General features: G+C 39.8%; 2 protein-coding genes across 10 annotated transcripts in view; both read left to right on the top strand.

The window, feature by feature from the left end:
• FNBP4 (formin binding protein 4) overlaps positions 1-2,147 on the top strand; it is a 38,710-nt gene extending 36,563 nt beyond the window's left edge. Inside the window, exon 17 of the mRNA XM_032638779.1 lies at positions 1,073-2,147. Within this exon, the coding sequence (XP_032494670.1) occupies positions 1,073-1,163 (91 nt within the window). The 3' untranslated portion in view covers positions 1,164-2,147. The remainder of the gene's footprint in view (positions 1-1,072) is intronic.
• A 1,494-nt stretch (positions 2,148-3,641) lies between these two features.
• The window catches only part of AGBL2 (ATP/GTP binding protein like 2), a 41,739-nt gene continuing 23,508 nt past the window's right edge, over positions 3,642-21,872 (top strand). For 2 of the 9 annotated variants that reach the window (XM_032640979.1, XM_032640975.1), the window contains exons 1-6: positions 3,678-4,153; positions 4,327-4,462; positions 4,752-4,815; positions 9,141-9,233; positions 9,992-10,177; positions 20,902-21,009. In XM_032640979.1, the coding sequence (XP_032496870.1) occupies positions 4,427-4,462; positions 4,752-4,815; positions 9,141-9,233; positions 9,992-10,177; positions 20,902-21,009 (487 nt within the window). In that variant the 5' untranslated portion in view covers positions 3,678-4,153; positions 4,327-4,426. Of the gene's footprint in view, positions 4,154-4,326; positions 4,463-4,751; positions 4,816-9,140; positions 9,234-9,991; positions 10,178-20,901; positions 21,328-21,872 lie in introns of all 9 variants that reach the window. The other 7 variants (XM_032640981.1, XM_032640980.1, XM_032640977.1 and 4 more) reach the window with 7 other exon arrangements.

Genomic DNA, 21,872 nt, shown 5'->3' with positions numbered 1-21,872 from the left:
CTCATAGTCTGAGATTTTACTTATCCAGTCAATTTTAGCATCACAGTTAGAATCTACAGTGCCTCTGTCTCTTTGCATTTATCTGATTGTATAATATTGGGGAGCGGTAGGGGAGACTATGAAGATGTTGTCTCCAGACTTCTTTTTTACTTCCTGGAAAGGAGATGCACTGTTTTGGGCAACACAATAAGAAAACTGAGGGATGGTATTAGTGATAATTTATTTAACTTTTGTATCATCCTTGTAGATGATTCCATTATTCTTCAGCTTTCTTACTATTTTAATCTTTTTTTAATGTTGCTGGGAATTGACTAATGATTAATTCCTACAGTGGTGAAATAGCAAACTATTTCAAGATGATCAGAAGTCACAAAGATTCTGTAATTAATCTTAGCTCATTTTGTATTTATAAAAGGGTCTAAGGCACCCATTCTGGTAATTGTAAGTTACAACCTGAGTTTTTGTTTGTTTTTGCCGTGCTGCGAAGCTTGTGGGATTGAAGCCAGGCCCTCGTCAGTGAAAGCATGTAGTCCTAACTACTGTACCACCAGGGCATTCCCTAGAATCTGAGTCTTAAGCGGTTTTATAAATGATTGAATAAGCCATGAGAGATCAATCCTAATTAGAACTGATCAAAAGAGAGTCTCAAAAACGTTAGGTCCAACGGTCCCTGATGGTATGTTAAGAGTTAAATATTATCTTCCTATGTGTTAAATATATCTAAGATAAAGAATCATAACTCCTAGGGGCCAAGAAATACTTCTATAAGAATGTGTTATTTTCCTTCTGTGTGGCTTCAGTGGTTGCTGGGGAGATATAAACACAAATATGCACTTACATATAAATAAAACTATAGAGAAGAGTGCTTTGTATGTGTTTGGTTGACCTATCAATTAAGAAATTTGATGAAGAACAACGCTGGTACTTAGCTGAGAAACTTGAAACATTTTCATGAACATAGATAAAATATATCACATTTTCGGTTTCAGTTAGCTTTTATTTGCTAGGAAATAAACACTTTCGTTCTTTTTCTTTCCAGTGAAGTAATTTAATCTGTACATTGTTTTCACAGTGGCATGGCAGAGAGAAATGCTAATTTTGAAGCCCTTCCTGAAGATTGGCGAGCAAGACTGAAGAGAAGAAAAATGGCTCCAAACACATAGTTTTTATAATTTTTATTACTGTTTTTTTTTTGTTTGTTTTTTTAATCATTTCCAAGTCTTAACCAGTCTTACCGTTGTCAATAAACTATAAATGTCATGAGGGAGAGCATATGAATTTCCTGGGCAAGAGTATATACGTACAAAATTGCCACGTTTATGAAATGTAATTTTTCTGTTTTGCTGAAAGGTGAGGTGACTGAATGCTCTGACCTGGCTGCCTTTATTCTCACACTGGCAAACTCAGCATGTTAGGTACATTAACCTCATCAGTCTGGAACATGTGGTTCATGCGTATGACACCTCTGTAAGAGGACTCACTAAAGAACAGTGAAGGATTTTCCTGCCTCATAGAGGCTCTTGTAGTTCCTAGTGTGGCGCTCTCTCTCTCATTAACTTCTTCAGAACAAGTGCAATTAAGAAAGCAGCTCTATATTTTGCCTTGCTTAACTGGGATTATAGGAATCTCTTTCTGACCTCTTCCTCTAGTCTGCCACCCCTGAAGTGCTGAGATACATCAAGTCATTCACCTTGTGCTAACAGATGGCCACACTCTTCAGAGTATTCTTTCTCACAAATTCTAGAACTGATAAAGATAGCTCAGTCATTTCACATACTAGGTGGCATATTTAAATTACAGTATAGGTGGCGGCAGCAGCAGGTGTTTGCGTCTTTGATTTTGAGAATTTCCTCCTCACATATGTGGCAGTAAATGTAACAAAAGCCACTGTATGTACTGATGTGTCTCCATTGTCTTACCTTGGTCCAAAATTCACCTTCCATTTATGTGTGAATGTATTCTCCATAAAATTCCAGTATTTAAAAAGCAGTTTACTGTTCTGTACTTTCTATTGTATCACAATCAGGTAAAAGTCACTTTAAACTGAAGAAAAAGCAAATTGTGTTTTAAAGCTGTTTGTATTTCTCCAGTTTCTGACCTTGTAAATTTGTATATATGCACTAATAAAGCTTTTTTTATACTTCTGATTGATTATTCTTTTGCTCCTGTTTTGCCTGTTAACTCCACGATTATGTAACCAAGACTTACTTTAAGTCAATTGTTTTTTCTAATCAACTATAGTGTAAGGTATGTGCAAACATTGAAGAACAGCTCCAGGAAAAAAAAGCATCAGGATCTTGAGCCTGTTGCGGGGTGCGAGGACGGGGTTAGAAAAACAAGCCTCTAGTACCAGAGGGTGTGACTTAAATTTTGGAGCTTGTAGTCTGTAATATTAGCTAGTGTTTGGCCTACTTAAATCCTGGAAATGATGTAATGTGGTTAATATTGTGAAAAAAAGGCGCTTTATATTTTTTCCACTAACCACAAAAGTTATGTATACTTAGAGTCATGTAAAGTTAACCAAAGACAACAATAGTTAGAATTTTATTCTAGTATATTTATATGCATATAATTGTCTAATCAGTGTCATGTATGCTTGTGTGTTGGTTTTTTACCGTCATGTATTTCGGTGACCATTTTGTATATAAATTGTTTTTCTGGGCTTCCCTGGTGGCGCATTGGTTAAGAATCCACCTGCCCAATGCAGGGGACACAGGTTTGATCCCTGGTCTGGGAGGATCCCACATGCTGCAGAGCAGCTAAGCCCGTGCACCACAGCTGCTGAGCCTGTGCTCTTAGAGCCTGCGAGCCACAACTACTGAGCCCTCGTGCTTGGAGCCCATGCTCCCAGGGTGGAGGCCACTGCAATGGGAAGCCCACGCAACTGCAACGGGGAGTGGCCCCCGCTCGCTGCAGCGAAGACCCAATGCAGACAAGATAAAAATAAATTTTAAAAAATCAAATTCTTAAAAATGTACCATAAAATTTTAAAAAATCAAATTGTTTTTCTTGTAATTTGCATAGAGCATATTTCTGGAAATAGAGGCTGTCATCTAGCCATTAAAGCTTTTGCTTTAAGTGCCAAACAGTTTTCCAGACTTCTGGGAATTGGTACAGGGACGAAGTGCCTTTGTCCCTCGCCTGCCAGAAAGGAGCGTTTTTTAGAATCTGACAATTTGATAGTCAAAATGTGTGGTTTTAATTTACTAGTAGGTTTTCAATGTAGGAGGTAATTTATCAGTTCTAGCTATGGGATAGAGAGAAGGTGAAAGAGGGGAAGCGGCTCCGTTTAAGCAATAAACAGTTTCCTAAAGCTGAGGAACAGCTGCTTTTTTGTTGTTTTGGGCCCGGCCACGGAGCATGCGGGATCTTAGTTCCCCAACCAGCGATCGAATCCGTATCTCCTGCAGTGTAAGCACGGAGTCTCAAACACTGGACCACCAGGGAAGTCCCCATCAATGCAATTTCTAATCCCCAGAAGCCAGGCTGCAATACTGTAGAAAAGGAGGAATGTGAATCCTTGGTACCTGAACGCCAGTCTTCGACTTTTCTCCTGTTCCCCACCCCTTCCTCGGAGGCGGAGCCTCGCTCTCCGGAAGCGCCCATCCGCCTCGCCCTCCCGCTTCCGTCTCGTGGTTGCTAGGCAACTGGGGCCCTTAGAGGAAAGCAGTGTCCCGTGAGCGTGACGAGAGTGTCTTGTGGTCGGTGCGCGACTGCTTCTCTACCTGCGGACCGTGTCCCCCGCCTCGCTCACGCTCCTCTGTCGCCACAGGCTCTGTACGCACCCCTGCTGCCCCGGACGGGCCGGGGCGCGGAGGCGGTAGCAACCTTCCCTCTGCAGTCGTAGGAGATCTCTACGCCCCGTCCCGCGACTCTCCGGGAAACTGCCCTTCGCCACTTTCTGCCTGACCAGGAAGCCCTGAATCCCTGAATTACGTTTTCAGAGCCCACTCTCCGGGCTCTTGACCTTTCTTTTCCACCCACCCCGAGACGACTGCACCGGACCCCTCATCCCCTTTTCTTTCACTTTTCTGAGGCGACCTGGTGGGGGGCATCTCCCTCACTGGGGGGGAAAGAAGCATGGGGCCAGCAGGGGTCCTGGCGCTACCGGAGGAGGAGGCTGGAAGACAAGGCGCTCTCCCAGATTCTTCAGGTGCGCATCGGGCCTCGTGGCGGGTCCTTGTTTATCTGAGGAGAGGTTGGGTTGGCAGGGAAGACGGAGCGGTGCCGCAGGGTTTCCTAAAGTAGCGTGGGAGCTGCGAAGCGGAGGGAGGGGACGTGGGTGAATTTCTACAGTTTTTCACTTGTTCTGCTCTGGTTTTTTAGCTTCTCCTATGTAATCAACTGCCCTTTTGGAAATTGGTCAGGGATTGTTGCTGGATGTCGGTGTCACTGACGGGTCTTCAGCATACCATGCAGAAGTAACATGTTCCCAGCTTTGGAAACAGAGCTAAAGCAGCAGGTCGGTACACACTCCTCTCCAGGCACTCCACAGAAATCCAATACTAGATCCGAAGGTATATTCTGGTGGCATCTTTTTCTGGCTGGAGATCTTGATCCCAAAGATAGAATAATTTGCACAAATGTCTTTCACATGGTTTGTTTACAGAAGTTCTCAGGTATAGTGTTCTCTGCAACAATGCTTGTGTATTTTTGTTAAGAGTCAGTATTATTCTTATAACAGGCTGTTATAATAATTCTCTACAATTATGAAAGCACTTTCTTGATTGAGATGGCCTCTCGTTTCACAGACTCTTCCTGAGGCCTATGAAGACTTTATGTACCATCACCTCCAGTACTATGGCTACTTTAAAGGTAATATCTCATTCTTATCTAGCATCACCTTTCCTGGGTTCATGAAGTAAATTGTTTGATCAACTGAGAGAGTTGTGCTTGGATAAACTGATGAATTTTTCCAGCACCACCATTAGTGAAAGAACTTCCTTTCCCTACTGATATGCTGTGTTACCTCTGTTGCGTGTCCATTTATACAAGGGTTTGTTTGTCTGTCCTTGCACCAATACCACCCTTTCTTAATGACACCACATGGCATCAAAACAGTCTTGATATCTGGAAAGACATGTCCTCCCATATTGTCGTTCTTCAAAAGTGTCTTGGCTGTTCTTACCTTTTTATATAATTTTAGAATTGGCTTGTGATGCTTAAAAAAATATATGGGATTACATTGAATCTATAGATCAAATTTGACAAGAAATGAGAATTTTCCAATACCAGGTTCTCCCATCTATTAATATAGTCTAATTCTCTAATTTACTTAGGTCCTCCTTAATGTCTCCCAATAAGATTTACAATTTTTTTCATAGAACTGCATATTTGTATGCTATTATAAGTGATTTCTTTTTAAATTTTGATCTTCTAACTTTGCTCCTGGTATTTAGAAATAAAATGTAGGGCTTTTTTTGTTTGTTTGTTTTTTTGTGGTACGTGGGCCTCTCACTGTTGTGGCCTCTCCCGTTGCGGAGCGCAGGCTCCGGACACGCAGGCTTAGCGGCCATGGCTCACGGGCCCAGCCGCTCCGCGGCATGTGGGATCCTCCCGGACCGGGGCACGAACCCACGTCCCCTGCATCGGCAGGCGGACTCTCAACCACTGCGCCACCAGGGAAGCCCCTAAAATGTAGGTTTTTATATTGATTTTATTTCTATCAACCTTGTTAGACTTTCTTATTAACTATTTCATTTTGTAATTTGTTGAAAACTGAATTTCCAGCTCACCAGATTCAGCAGAGCCCTCAGGACAAAGCAGCTCCCACTCTGAGTGCTGCACTTTAACTCTGAGTACTTGCCTTCACTTGGTCGTATAGCTGCCTCCCAATTTTCCACTTTACCATACTGCTTCTCAAGTCTTCTCCTCAGCATGAAATGGAGAAAATGATGTTTAATTCACATAAATTGGAATGTGAAAGCTCTTTGGAAAATGGGTTGTACTCATTGTAAAGGCCTGTGGTGGCAGGTGGTGACTAGAAGGAGGTTTGCTAGTAGTAGTGGTTTGGGTGTTGACCTGCATGTTGGAGGTGATGAACTAGCCTTCCAGCACGTTTCAGTAAACTGCCTATTCTTAGCTGAGAGGGGCAGTTTACCAAACTGCTACGCACCAGCATGTTGGGAAGAATAATCCTCGATACCTGTTGAGTGGCTCTTTTGGGGAAACAGAGGATTTGATACCGGACCCCTTGCAAAAGGAGAAGCGTCTGTGTGAGTAATAATCAGTGTTGTATGACCCCCAGAACCCTCACGTCCTTGAGCAACAGCTCCTGGTGTTCAGGAGAACGTGGCCTAACGTGGGAGAAGCCAAGGGAGCAGCCTTGGCCACCGTTTCTGGTATCACTGAAAAATGTTCTCTCTTGGGGCTTCCCTGGTGGCGCAGTGGTTAAGAGTCCGCCTGCCAATGCAAGGGACACGGGTTCGAGGCCTGGTCCAGGAAGATCCCACATGCCGCGGAGCAACTGAGCCCGTGCGCCACAACTACTGAAGCCCGCACTCTAGAGCCCGCGAACCACAACTACTGAGCCCGCACGCCTAGAGCCCATGCCCTGCAACAAGAGAAGCCACCGCAGTGAGAAGCCCATGCACTGCAATGAAGAGTAGCCCCCGCTCGCCACAACTAAAGAAAGCCCATGTGCAGCAGCAAAGACCCAACACAGCCAAAATAAATAAATAAATTTTTTTTAAAATGTTCTCTCTTAAAAAACAAAGAAAAAATTTTTAAATGAAAAGAAAAATAAAACAAAAAAATATTCTCTCTAGATCTGCTTTGGATTTTGTAGGTTTAAATTAAAATACTGTGCATTCTGGATGATCTTCCTCCAAATTATTAGAAAATTTGTTAAAACGCCTTGGTCAAGAGTAACACATTGATTTTTTTTCATGCAGTTTTGGTGGATATATTTGTTAAGGCTCTTTGCATAAGAGTGGTGGAAACCAATTCCAGCCAGCTTAAGCAAAAATAATTTTTTACAGGGATTCCACAAGTTTCTTCTGGAATCCAAGGGTAGGAATGCAGTTGAATTTCTCCCTCAGTACATATCCAACCAAACATCAGTTCACTTCTCTTTACTGCACATCCTTCCCCCACCCCAACCCTCCCCCAGCTACCATCATCTCACTATTGAAACAGCCTCATAATTGGTCTCTTGGCTTCTCTTGTTCCATCATGCCCCCTTCCAATCCATTTTCCACACAGCAGTGTTCTTTTTTATGTGCAAATCTGATTGTGTCCCTTTTCTAGTTAAAAATCTATGAATGACATAAGACCCAAAAGCCATAAAATATAACACTGATAATTTTTACAGCAAAAATTTTAATTTCTGTATAGAAAAAATACCATTAGTCACGGAAAATAATTGGAAAAAAATTTTGTGACAAATATGTCAAAGGGTTAATTTCCTTAACATAACAGCTCTTACAAATCAATATGTAAAAGATGACCAAATAGAATAATGGACAAAGGACATGAGCAAGGAGTTCATAGAAAAGAAAACACAGTCAACAGGCTTTATGAAAAGATGCTCAATTTCACCTCTAATTAAAGATACGAATCAATATGTCAAGGTACCATTTTTAAATTATGAGATTTGGGCAAAAAATATTTTTTTTTCGGTCAGGAGGTGGGAGAACACTCTCCCACACTGCTGTTAGGAATGTGAATAGATAAGATTTTTTAGAAAGGCAGTTTGGCAATAGGTGGAAAATGTAAAATGGTACTTAACCTTTGATGTAGCAATTCCATTTTCATTTTCAAATATGTATCTTATATTTTTGCTCATCCCAGTGCCCAGAAGGCTTTTCCATTCTGTGTCCCAGAGCTCCTGGCAGGGAATAGAAAGGCAAGGGTTGAGCAAAGGAGACTGTTAAGATGGAATGGCTCAGGAGCCAGCCGACCACCCCCCTTCAGCTTCCTCCTGCCCCATTTGCTGACACTTGAAATAACATTGATAAGAAACAATTGCCAGTCTTAATATAATAAAAAAACGTAAAATGCAAAGACAGCTGCTAGAGGTGACACAACAATGTAGATGAATTTTAGTTAGAGTATAACTGATAACCTGACACCTTCCCCCACCCCCGTTTTGATCACTGGAGTGAGGAAGATATTTTTCTTCATCTTTGTAGCAAAGCATTTATTATGTTGTTATTGTTGTTTTTTTAAACCAGAAAAGTACAAAGGAGGTAAAAAAGGAATGAGTTATAATGTGCTTGTTTCAAAAAAAAAAAGAGAAGAGAAGGAAAGGAAGGAACAAAGGAACGGAGGAAAGAAACCAAAAAAGAAAGAAAAGGAAATATATGTATAAGGTTAGAAAATTCAAATGGTAGGAGAAAAACACAAAAGGAAATTAAGAGCTCTCCCTGCCCCACCCTTAATATAGCCACTATTGTAATCATTTTTTTCAGGAAAAAGAAAATATATCCTCAAGTGTCTATATATTTTTTCTTCTTAATTCTCATAGGGATCCTATACATAATCTTCGATTTTTTTGTTTAAAAATAGAGCCTTTTCATATGAGCACAAGAAACATCTACCTCATTCTTTTTAGAGCGCCTACAGTATTCCATCTCATTAACATGTCATAATTATTTTAACTTCCCTTTTGTTGGATGCTTTGGTTGTTTGCACATTTTTATTACTTGAACATTACTGCAGTGAGCATCTTCGTATATGTATCTTGACGAGCTTTTGTTAAGAAAATCTATAAAGTAATTTCTAGCAATGGGATTGCCGAATCAAGGGTTTGGGTGTTTTAGATCTTACTAGACACTGCCAAATTGCTTTCCAGAAAGTTTGCACCAATTTGCCTTTTTGTCAGCAAGAGTACTTGTTTACTTACACCTTTGCCAGGGTGAGTGTGAAAACACATAAATGTTTTTCCTGTCTGTTAGGTAAAAAACTGTTATCTCCTTGTCATTTTGATTTACATTTCTTTATGAGCGAGATTGAGCAGCTTTACCATCTTTTCAAATGTTTGTTGCCTTTTCCCCCTGCATTAAACAGTGGGGGAAATATTTTAGACACAGAAATGCAGGGGCCCAAAGTGGGAGCGGGGGATGGAAAGGTATAGGGAACATGGGCAGGAAAAAGAAAGATCCATCGGACCAACCATACCTCTTCCTTCCTCTTTCTAGGGCCTACCTGTCTATCTTCAACTGTGCACAGACAGATAGAAGCTGTGAGCAGAGGTATTTCATGTCCTTCCAGACCAGAAAACGGAAACTCCTGTAAGGAAATGTCTCTCCCTCCTGCTCTCCCCACCAGAGCTGGGAGTTACCACCCTAGGGGCCTTCAGCCTTTCCTTCCTCTTTCCCTTTCTTTTCATTCTTCCTCTCATTTCCTTTTTTTCCCCCTTTGTCCTTGAACACCCTTGTTTTCCTCCCTTTTTTCCCATTCTTTTTTATTTTTTTCCCCATTCTTTATTTCCCAAGAACTCTTCTCTCTCTTCTGCCCCTGCTCACTCCTCTGCCCCTATCCACCTCCCTGTTTTGTAAGTCTCTCTGTCCTTTGAATGGTTATATTATGAACTTGAAATTTAATTTGTAGATTGTTTCACTGTAGTTAATAAAGTTTTATGTCCTTTTTTTCTAAAACGCTAGTAGTTGAATTGAAAGTTTTCTTTTTTGCCTCTCTCTAGACAAAAATAATAACACACGTTAAGTAACTTTTATTTGTAACCCACTGTTGAAATGTCTTTGACCCATTTACATTGATTTAAAAAAAAGAAAAAAGTTTCTTCTAACTTACTCTAAAGCTTTACATTTAAATGTTTAACAGACTAAGGCAGAACTTTAACTTAACATTTTATAGTTTTGATGCTGTCATCCCGTACTAAATCTCTTTGAAGGAGAAACATGTCATAGGATTGCGTATCTGTGCTAATATATTAACACAGTGCTTAAACTTACATATTTGTTACAGTTGAGCAGTAAAGTTCCCAAGGAAGAAAAGGAAACTGTTCACTCATTCCCTTTCCCTTTGGCAGATTCCCTTATGCTGAGTTCACCACTTCTTAAGAGCAGACAGCTTCTTCATGATGACCTTGGTGAAGTAAACTCACGTCTTCGAGAACCCCGAGATCTCTTTGCTTTTTTCTCCACCAGTGGGCCACTGCAGGCTCCAAGATGGCCAATAGAATGTGAAGTCATCAAGGAGAACATTCATCATATTGGTAATGTGACTTACGTGTCATGGTCTTGCCGTTCTGACAGACTATATTACAGTTTTAAGTTCTACATACCAAAGTACAAGACGGGACAGATTCACCATCTGTTAGCTCACCCTTAACATGTTTAAGCTCTGGGAAACTGGTATACACTCACCAAAGTCAAAAGTTATACTAATGTATAAACTAGAATGCTTCTGAGTTTATTGGAATGGGAGGATACCTTTCTAGAGGCCAAAATATATCAATACTTAAATCTGTTTTCTAGATTATTCCCATTTCAGTATGTTTGGTTGAGTTTTATAAAAGTTGTATTTTTACCAGCTTTGGTAAAATTGATGAACACCATGTATATAATACCAGAATGTAGTTTTTACTGTTTTTTTCCCCACGGTTTTATTGAGATATAATTGACATAAAACATCGTATTAGTTTAAGGTGTACAATATATATTGCAAAATGACTTTCATAGTAAGTCTAGTTAACATCCACCAACTCACATGGTTACATTTTTTTCTTGTGATGAGAACTTTTAAGATTTACCTTCATAGCGACAGAAGAGTTTCCAACTAACTCTATCAACCAAATTTTTAAAAAAATTTTATTGGAATATGGTTGATTTACAATGTTGTATTAGTTTCAGGTGTACAGCAAAGTGAATCAGTTATACATATACATATATCCACTCTTTTATTTTTAGATTCTTTTCCCATATAGGCCATTACAGAGTATTGAGTAGAGTTCCCCGTGCTATACAGCAGGTCCTTATTAGTTACCTATTTTATGTATAATATGTGTGTATTATGATGTCAGTCCAAATCTCCCAATTTGTCCCTTCCCTCACTTATCCTCTGGTAACCATAAGTTTGTTTTCTACATCCGTGACTCTACTTCTGTTTTGTAAATAAGTTCATTTGTACCCCTTTTTTTTTTATTCCACATATAAGCGATATCATATGATATTTGTCTTTCTGGGTCTGACGTCATTCAATATGATGGTCCATCCATATTGCTGCAAATGGCATTATTTTTATGGCTAATATTCTTTTTTATGGCTGAGTAATATTCCATTGTATATATATACCACATCTTCTTTATCCATTCCTCTGCTGATGGACTTTAGGTTGCTTCCATGTCCTGGCTATTGTAAATAGTGCTGCAGTGAACATTGGAGTGATGTATCATTTCAAATTAAGGTTTTCTCCAGGTATATGCCCAAGAGTGAGATTGCTGGGTCATATGGTAGTTCTATTGTTAATTTATAAGGAGCCTCCATACTGTTCTCCATAGTGTCTGTACCAACTGACATTCCCAGCAACAATGTAGGAGGGTTCCCTTTTCTCCACACCCTGTCTATACTGTTTGTAGATTTTTTGATGATGGCCATTCTGACTGGTGTGAGGTGATACCTCACTGTAGTTTTCCTGCCTCCTTTATCAAAGATAAGGTGACCATATGTGCGTGGGTTTACCTCTGGGCTTTCTATCCTGTTTCATTGATCTATCCTTCTGTTTTTGTGCCAGTACCATACTGTCTTGATTACTGTAGCTTTGTAGTATAGTCTGAAGTAAGGGAGCCTGATTCCTCCAGCTCTGTTTTTCGTTCTCAGGATTGCTTTGGCTCTTTGGGGTCTTTTGTGTTTCCATACAAATTGTGAAATTTTTTGTTCTACTTCTGTGAAAAATGCCAGTGGTAGTTTGATAGGGATTGCATTGAATCTGTGGATTGTTTTGGGTAGTAGAGTCATTTTCACAATCTTGGATTCTTCCATTCCAAGATCATGGTGTATCTTTCCATCTGTTTGTATCATCTTTAAGTTCTTTCATCAGTGTCTTATGATTTTCCTCATACAGATCTTTTGTCTCCTTAGGTAGGATTCTTCCTAGGTATTTTATTCTTTTCGTTGCAGTGGTAAATGGGAGTGTTTCCTGAATTTCTCTTTCAGATTTTTCATCATTAGTGTATAGGAATGCAAGAGATTTCTGCGCATTAATTTTGTATCCTAGTACTTTACCAAATTCATTGATTAGCTCTAGTAGTTTTCTGGTAGCATCTTTAGGATTCTGTATGTATAATATCATATCATCTGCAAACAGTGTCAAGTTTACTTCTTTTCCAATTTGGATTCCTTTTATTTCTTTTTCTTCTGTGATTGCTGTGGCTAAAACTTCCAAAACTATGTTGAATAATAGTGGTGAGAGTGGACAACCTTGTCTTGTTCCTAATCTTAAAGGAAATGGTTTCAGTTTTTCACCATTGAGAATGATATTGGCTGTGGGTATGTCATATATGGCCTTGATTATGTTGAGATAAGTTCCCTCTATGCCTGCTTTCTGGAGGGTTTTTATCATAAATGGGTGTTGAATTTTGTCAAAAGCTTTTTCTGCATCTATTGAGATGATCATATGGTTTTTCTCCTTCAATTTATTAATATGGTGTATCACATTGATTGATTTGCATATATTGAAGAATCCTTGCATTCCTGGGATATACCCCACTTGATTATCATATATGATCCTTTTAATGTGCTGTTGGATTCTGTTTGCTAGTATTTCATTGAGGATTTCTACATCTACGTTCATCAGTGATATTGACCTGTAGTTTTCTTTCTTCGTGACATCTTTGTCTGGTTTTGGTATCAGGGTGATGGTGGCCTCATAGAACGAGTTTGGGAGCGCTCCTCCCTCTGCTATATTTTGGAAGAGTTTGGGAAGGATAGGTGTTAACTCTTCTCTAAATGTTTGATAGAATTTGCCTGTGAAGCCATCTGGTCCTGGGCTTTTGTTTGTTGGAAGATTTTTAATCACAGTCTCAATTTCAGTGCTTGTGATTGGTCTGTTTATATTTTCTATTTCTTCCTGGTTCAGTCTCAGAAGGTTTTGCTTTTCTGAGAATTTGTCCATTTCTTCCAGGTTGTCCATTTTATGGCATATAGTTGCTTGTAGTAATCTCTCATGATCCTTTGTATTTCTGTTGTGTCAGTTGTTACTTCTCCTTTTTCATTTCTAATTCTATTGATTTGACCCTTCACCGGTTTTTTCTTGATGAGTCTGGCTAATGGTTTATCAGTTTTGTTTATCTTCTCAAAGAACCAGCTTTTAGTTTTATTGATCTTTGCTGTCGTTTCCTTCATTTCTTTTTCATTTATTTCTGATCTGAACTTTATGATTTCTTTCCTTCTGCTAACTTTGGGGGTTTTTTGTTCTTCTTTCTCTAATTGCTTTAGGTGTAAGGTTAGGTTGTTTATTTGAGATGTTTCTTGTTTCTTGAGGTAGAATTATATTGCTATAAACTTCCCTCTTAGAACTGCTTTTGCTGCATCCCATAGATTTGGAGTGGTCATGTTTTCATTGTCATTTGTTTCTAGGTATTTTTTTATTTCCTCTTTGATTTCTTCAGTGATCTCTTGGTTATTAAGTAGTGTATTGTTTAGCCTCCATGTGTTTATATGTTTTACAGATTTTTTTTCCTGTAATTGATATCGAGTCTCATAGCATTGTGGTTGGAAGAGATACTTGATACGATTTCAGTTTTTTTGTTGTTGTTTTTTTTTTTGCAGTACGTGGGCCTCTCACTGTTGTGGCCTCTCCCGTCATGGAGCACATGCTCCGGACGCACAGGCTCAGCGGCCATGGCTCACGGGCCCAGCCGCTCTGCGGCACATGGGATCTCCCCAGACCGGGGCACGAGCCCATGTCCCCTGCATCAGCAGGTGGACTCTCAACCACTGCGCCACCAGGGAAGCCCACGATTTCAGTTTTCTTAAATTTACCTAGGTTTCATTTGTGACCCAAGATGTGATGTAGCTTGGAGAGTGTTCCGTGACCACTTGAGAAGAAAGTGTATTCTGTTATTTTTGGATGGAATGTCCTATAAATGTCAGTTGAGTCCATCTTGTTTAATGTATCATTTAAAGCTTGTGTTTCCTTATTTATTTTCATTTTGGATGATCTGTCCATTGGTGAAAGTGGGGTGTTAAAGTGCTCTACTATTATTGTGTTACTGTCGATTTCCCCTTTTATGGCTGTTAGCATTTGCCTTATGTATTGAGGTTCTCCTATGTTGGGTGCATAAATATTTACAATTGTTGTATCCTATTCTTGGATTGATCCCTTGATCATTATGTAGCGTCTTTCTTTGTCTCTTGGAATAGTCTTTATTTTAAAGTCTATTTTGTCTGATATGAGAATTGCTACTTACTCCAGCTTTCTTTTGATTTCCTTTTGCATGGAATATCTTTTTCCATCCCCTCACTTTCAGTCTGTATGTGTCCCTAGGTCTGAAGTGGGTCTCTTGTAGACAGCATATATACGGGTCTTGTTTTTGTATCCATTCAGCCAGTCTGTGTTTTTGGTGGGAGAATTTAATCCATTTACATTTAAGGTAATTATCAATATGTATGTTCCTATTACCATTTTCTTAATTGTTTTGGGTTTGCTATTATAGGTCTTTTCCTTGTCTTGTGTTTCCTGCCTAGAGAAGTTCCTTTAGCATTTGTTGTAAAGCTGGTTTGGTGGTGCTGAATTCTCTTAGCTTTTGCTTGTCTGTAACGGTTTTAATTTCTCTGTCAAATCTGAATGAGATCCTCACTGGGTAGAGTAATCTTGGTTGTTGGTTTTTCCCTTTCACCAGTTTAAATATGTCCTGCCACTCCCTTCTGGCTTGCAGAGTTTCTGCTGAAAGATCAGCTGTTAACCTTATGGGGATTCCCTTGTATGTTATTTGTTTTTCCCTTGCTGCCTTTAATATTTTTCTTTGTATTTAATTTTTGATAGTTTGATTAATATGTGTCTTGGGGCTTCCCTGGTGGTGCAGTGGTTGAGAGTCTGCCTGTCGATGCAGGGGACGCGGGTTTGTGCCCCGGTCTGGGAGGATCCCACATGCCATGGAGTGGCTGGGCCTGTGAGCCATGGCCGCTGGGCCTGCGCGTCTGGAGCCTGTGCTCCACAGTGGGAGAGGCCACAGCAGTGAGAGGCCCTTGTACCGCAAAAAAGAAAAAAAAAAAAAAATGTGTCTTGGCGTGTTTCTCCTTGGATTTATCCTTTATGGGACTCTCTATGCTTCCTGGACTTGATTGACTGTTTCCTTTCCCATATTATGGAAGTTTTCAACTATAACTCTTGAAATATTTTCTCAGTTCCTTTCTTTTTCTCTTCTTCTTCTGGGACCCCTATCATTCAAATGTTGGTGCATTTAATGTTGTCCCAGAGGTCTCTAAGACTGTCTTCAATTCTTTTCATTCTTTTTTCTTTATTCTGCTCTACAGTAGTTATTTCCACTATTTTATCTTCCAGGTCACTTATCCGTTCTTCTGCCTCAGTTATTCTGCTATTGATTCCTTCTAGAGAATTTTAATTTCATTTATTGTGTTGTTCATCCTTGTGTGTTTGCTCTTTAGTTCTTCTAGGTCCTTGTTAAACGTTTCTTGTATTTTCTCCCTGGTATTTCCAAGATTTTGGATCATCTTTACTATCATTACTCTGAATTCTTTTTCAGGTAGACTGCCTATTTCCTCTTCATTTGTTTGGTCTCTGGGTTTTTACTTTGCTCCTTTATCTGCTGTGTATTCCTCTGTCTTCTCATTTTGCTTAACTTACTGTGTTTGTGGTCTCCTTTTCGCAGGCGGCAGGTTCGTAGTTCCCGTTGTTTTTGGTGTCTGCCCCCAGTGGCTAAGGTTGGTTCAGTGGGTTGTGTAGGCTTCCTGGTGGAGGGGACTGGTGCCTGTGTTCTGATGGATGAGGCTGGGCCTTGTCTTTCTAGTGGGCAGGACTGCATCCGGTGGTGTGTTTTGAGGTGTCTGTGACCTTATTATGATTTTAGGCAGCCTCTCTGGTAATGGGTGGGGTTGTGTTCCTGTCTTGCTAGTTGTTTGGCATAGGGTGTCCAGCACTGTAGCTTGCTGGTTATTGAGTGGAGCTGGATCTTAGCATTGAGATGGAGATCTCTGGGAGAGGTTTCGCCGTTTGATATTACATGGAACTGGGAGGTCTCTGCTGGACCAATGTCCTGAATTTGGCTCTCCCACCTCAGGGGCACAGGCCTGACACCCGGCCAGAGCACCAAGACCCTCTCAGTCACACGGCTTTTGGGAAGTCTGAGGTCTTCTGCCAACCTTCAGTAGGAGTTCTCTAGGAGCTGTTCCACATGTAGATATATTTCTTATGTGTTTGTGGGGAGGAAGGTGATCTCCACGTCTTACTCCTCTGCCATCTTGAAGGTCTCCCCACTAAGGTACTTTTCAAAACATAAACCACTCCTTTGAGGAAAGAAGTTGGTTTTCATTGACCCAGTAGGTAATTTTCTTTGTTCACTTGCTTAATTTCTTCTAATCACTCTCAGGCACGGTGACCCACTACAGTGAAAGTCAGGAAACCTGGTTCCATCTGCCACTTGCTGATCATGAGTCACTGGGGAAAGTGCTAGACCTCTCTGAGCTGAAGATTTATTTTCCCTCGAAACTCTGGAACTCCACACTCCAGAGGCCCTCCTTTCGATGTGCTGCCTCTCCCCTTCTGCGCAGGTCCTAAGAAGAAAACATTTTTAAAAAAATTTTATTGAAGTTTAATTGACTTATAAAGTCATGTTTCAAATGTATAGCCCAGTGATTGTGTTATATATATGTATATTTATATATACATATATATATATATATATATATATATATATATATATATTCTTTTTCAGATTCTCAGAAACGTTTACTTTTTTTTTTTTTTTTTTGCGGTACGCGGGCCTCTCACTGTTGTGGCCTCTCCCGTTGCGGAGCACAGGCTCCAGACGTGCAGGCTGAGCAGCCATGGCTCACGGGCCCAGCCACTCCGCGGCATGTGGGATCTTCCCGGACCGGGGCACAAACCCGTGTCCCATGCATCGGCAGGTGGACTCTCAACCACTGCACCACCAGGGAAGCCCTACTATTTTATTTTTCTTTTTTTTTTTTTGCGGTACGCGGATCTCCCACCGCTGTGGCCCCTCCCGCCGCGGCACAGGCCCAGCGGCCACGGCTCATGGGCCCAGCCGCTCCGCAGCACATGGGATCCTCTCAGACCGGGGCACGAACCCATGTCCCCTGCATCGGCAGGCGGACTCCCAACCACTGCGCCACCAGGGGAGCCCAGCCCTACTATTTTTTAATCATATTTTGAGTTGATTGGAGTTTCTTGTGGGAATGGTGGAGACTTTTTTTTATGACATTATTGGCCATATCTTTGAGTTTTTGATGCAAGTACAATCTTTAGCCTTCATTTTATGAAGGGTTTTCAGAAGTGGGGACTTTTATGATTGCTGGAACACTCATGTCTCTGCTTAAGACTGCTGATAAACAACTGGGTGTTTCTTATTTTCTCACTTTCCTCTTACAATATTCATTCATTGCATATTCATTAAGCATCTACCATATGCTAAGTATAGTGCTTGGTATTAGAGATATAGTGATGAGCAAATGGAGACACTCAGAGCTCACAGACTAGTGAGGAAGTTAAAGATAGAACCAGGCAATTGCATAGCACTTGGTCCCTCTGGGAACACTTAACCCCAACCTGGAAGTTCAGTGAGGGTTTCCAAGAGAAGTTGACACGGAAGCTAAAATCTGAAGGATGAGTTAGAAGTGATCCAGTTGAAAGGATCAAAGCAAAGTATTCCAGTTAGAGGAAACAGAAAAAGAACAAGACATGTTTGGGTAACCATGAAGCCTTCAACATGAAAGAAAAGAGATGAAACTGAAGATACAAGGATTGGCTCAGTGTCTTAACTGGGGACAGAACTGCCCTTAGGGTGTTTGGAAATTGTTGGGGGGCACATTATGAGTTGGCACAATAGCTGAGAAGTCTTAAGGTCGTCTGTTCCTACCCTGTAGAAGTGGGGTTTTTTGGGTTTTTTGTTTGTTTGTTTGTTTGGCTGCATTGGGGCTTCATTGCTGTGTGTGGGCTTTCTCTAGTTGCGGTGAGTGGGGGGCTACTCTTTGTTGTGGTGTGCGGGCTTCTCATTGCAGTGACTTCTCTTGTTGCGGAGCACAGGCTCTAGGCACGCGGGCTCAGTAGTTGTGGCTCATAGGCTCTGGAGCACAGGCTCAGTAGTTGTGACACACAGGCTTAGTTGCTCCACAGCATGTGGGATCTTCCTGGACCAGGGCTCAAACTTGTGTCCCCTGCATTGGCAGGCAGATTCTTAACCACTGCACCACCAGGGAAGCCCCCATTTTTCAATTGGATTGTTTTTTTGCTGTTAAGTTGTATGAGTTCTTTATGTATTTTGGATGTTAGCCCCTTATCAGATATATGATTTGCAAATATTTTCTCTCATTCAGAAAGTTGCGTTTTGGGAATTTCCTGGTGGTGTAGTGGTTAGGGCTCTGCACTTTCACTGCCAGGGCCTGGGTTCGATGCCTAGTTGGGGAACTAGGATCCTGCATGCCATGTGGTATGGCCAAATTAAAAAAATAAAGGGCTGCCTTTTCATTTTGCTGATGGTTTACTTTGCTGTGCAGAAGCTTTTTAGTTTGATTTAGTTCCACTTTTTTACACTTTTGTTGCTTTTGCTTTTGTAGTCAGATTCAAAAACTCATCACCAAGACCTGTGTCACGGAGCTTACTGCCTGTGTTTTCTTCTAGAAGTATTATGGTTTCAGGTCTTACATTCAAGTCATTAATTCATTTTGAATTAATTTTTGTGTGTGGTATAAGATAGTGGCCCAGTTTTATTCTTTTGCATATGGCTGTCCAGTTTTCCCAACACCATTTATTGGCGAGACTGTCCTTTCCCCATTGTATATTCTTGCGTTCTTTGTCATAAATTAATTGACCATAGATGCATGGGTTTATTTCTGGGTTCTCTATTCTTTATTTTATTTTATTTTATTTTTGCCGTGCCACATGGCATGCGGGATCTTAGTTCCCTGACCAGGGATCAAACCAGTGCCCCCTGCAGTGGAAGCACAGAATCCTAACCACTGGACCACCAGGGAATTCCCTGGGCTCTCTGTTCTGTTCCATTGATCTATGTATCTTTTTATGCAGATATCATATTGCTTTAATAACTATAGCTTTGTAATAGAGTTTGAAATCAGGGGGCATGGTGACTCTAACTTTGTTCTTCTTTGTCAAGGTTGCTTTGGCTACTGGGGATCGTTAATGGTTCCATATAAAATTTGGGATTGTTTGTTTTACTTTTGTGAAAAATGCCACTGGAATTTTGATAGGGACTGCATTGAATCTGTAAATTGCTTTGGGTGGTATGGACATTTTAATAATATTGGTTCTTCCAACCTTGAGCACAGAGTATCTTTCCATTTATTTGTGTCTTCTTCAATATCATTCATTAATGTCTTATAGTTCTTGTTTAAATTTATTCCTAGGTATTTTACTCTTTTTGATGCAATGGTAAATGGGAATGTTTTCTTAATTTCTCTCTGAGAGTTCATTATTAGTGTATAGAAATGCACCGATTTTTGTGTATTGATTTTGTATTTTGCAACTTTACTGAATTTGTTATTAGGTCCAACAGTTTTTTGATAGAGTCTTTAGGGTTTTCTGTATATAATATATGTCAGTCGCAGTTTTAGTTCTTCCTTTCCAATTTGAATACCTTTTATTTCTTTTTCTTGCCTAATTGCTCTGGCTAGGACTTCCAGTACTATGTTGAATAAAGTGGTGGGAGTAGGCATCCTTGTCGTGTTCCTGATCTTAGAGGAAAAGCTTTCAGCTTTTCACTGTTGAGTATGGTGTTAGCTGTGGGCTTGACATATGTGGCTTTTATTATGTTGAGGTAGTCCCTCTATACCCATTTTGTTGAGATTTTTTGTCATAAATGGATGTTGAATTTTGTCAGATGCTTTTTCTTCATGTATGGAAATAATCATATGATTTTTATCCTTCCTTTTGTTAATGTGATATATCACATTGACTGATTTGCAAATGTTGAACCATCCTTGCATCCCTGGAGTAAATCCCACTGATCATGGTGTGTGATTCTTTTGATGTACTGTTGAATTTAAGTTGTGTCTTTATATATGCCCTTGGCTTTCATCACTGGCTACTGTACTTAAAATGATATTGAGAAGTCACCCAAGTGTCATATGAGAAATCTTTCAGAATTGAGTGTTAATGAAGAAACCTTGTTTCCTCTGAAGAAACTGATATACTTATTCCTCTATATTAATAAAAAATATGTAGCTGAGCATATTTTCCTGACCAGGAGCTCAGGGACAAATTTTGAAGAGTTGATGGAACAACTATATTGACCTTTCTGCCTTATTTTTAGGTCTTCTATTTAAAGTTTATACTTCTGGGGCTTCCCTGACGGTCCAGTGGTTAAGACTTCACCTTCCAATGCTGGGGGTGTGGATTTGATCCCTGGTCGGAGAGCTAATATCCCACATGCCTAGTGGCAAAAAAACCCAAAAAACATAAAACAGAAGCAATATTGTAACAAATTCAATAAAGACTTTTAAAATGGTCCACATCAAAAAAATCTAAAACAGTAAAGTTGATACTTCTGTTGTATATGCTTTTTGTTAAAAATTTCTCCATAGTCTTTATAGAAAGAAGCAAGACATAATTAATTTACAAACACACTGGAAACTTAGGGTGGGAATTTGGTTTGATTCCACCCTACTAGCCATTTGAATAATCATTATTATGATTTCATGTCAGTTCTAATAAAGTGCCTTTTGTATTATTTCTTTTTTTTTTTGTATTATTTCTTATTTTGTACTTCTTAATGTCTCCTTTCAGAGTGGGTTCCACCTCAACCAGAATATTTCTATCAACCTACAGGAAATGAAAAGGCACCAGAAATTGTAGGAGAAGAAAAAGGCACAGTTGTCTATCAGTTAGATTCAGGTATTGTCATCACACTGAACAGTGAGTGATTAATCATGACCAAATTACAATAAACATATTTTCTATAATAAAAGTGATTTTCAAAAAGTCATATTTTAGTGATAAAGAAACTGTCTTTTCCAGACCAACCTGAGTGGGAGCCCTGAAATTCATGACCAATCAGTTTTAAATTTTCAATCATTTTTTTAAAATGTTATTATGTTTTCTTTATAGTTCTGAGTCCTTTTTATAGCTTCTTCCTTGTTATTCCCCTTCCTGAAAATCAGATGTTGGATCTTTGGGGAGTTTGCTCTTCTTTTCTCTACCTCCTGAACCATAGTGAGTATTTTGTAGTATGTGCATATGACTGTCATTTACTCTGTGGTTTCCTGCATTAATTTGCAGGCATCCTAGTGGTAGAATTTCTGTCTTTTATAAAAACGTTCAGGACACTGTACCCAACAACAAAATACACATTCTTTTCAAGGGAACATGGTAAATTCCCCAGAATATACCATATACTAGGTTGTAAAGCAAGTCTTAATACATTTAAAAGGATTGAAGTCGTACAAAATATATTGTCTGATCACAGTAAAATTAAATTAGAAATCAACAACAGAATGAAATCTGGGAACTCTACAAATATTTGCAAATTGAACAACACATTCCTAAGTAACCCATGGGTTAAAGAAATCATAAGAGTTCAAAAATATTTTGAACTGAGTGAAAACAAAACAACATATCAAAATTTATGAGATGCAGCCAAAGCACTGCGAGGTAAATTTATGGCTTTAAATGCCTGTATTTAAAAGGAAGAAAGATCTCAAATCAATTACATAAGCTTCCACCTTAATAAGTTAGAAAAATAAGAGCAAACTACATCC

This window comes from Phocoena sinus, chromosome 8 (genome assembly GCF_008692025.1).
Source record: "Phocoena sinus isolate mPhoSin1 chromosome 8, mPhoSin1.pri, whole genome shotgun sequence".
NCBI lineage: Eukaryota > Metazoa > Chordata > Mammalia > Artiodactyla > Phocoenidae > Phocoena > Phocoena sinus.
The sequence above is the reverse complement of the archived record's forward strand: the minus strand, read 5'-3'. Positions and strand labels throughout refer to the sequence as shown.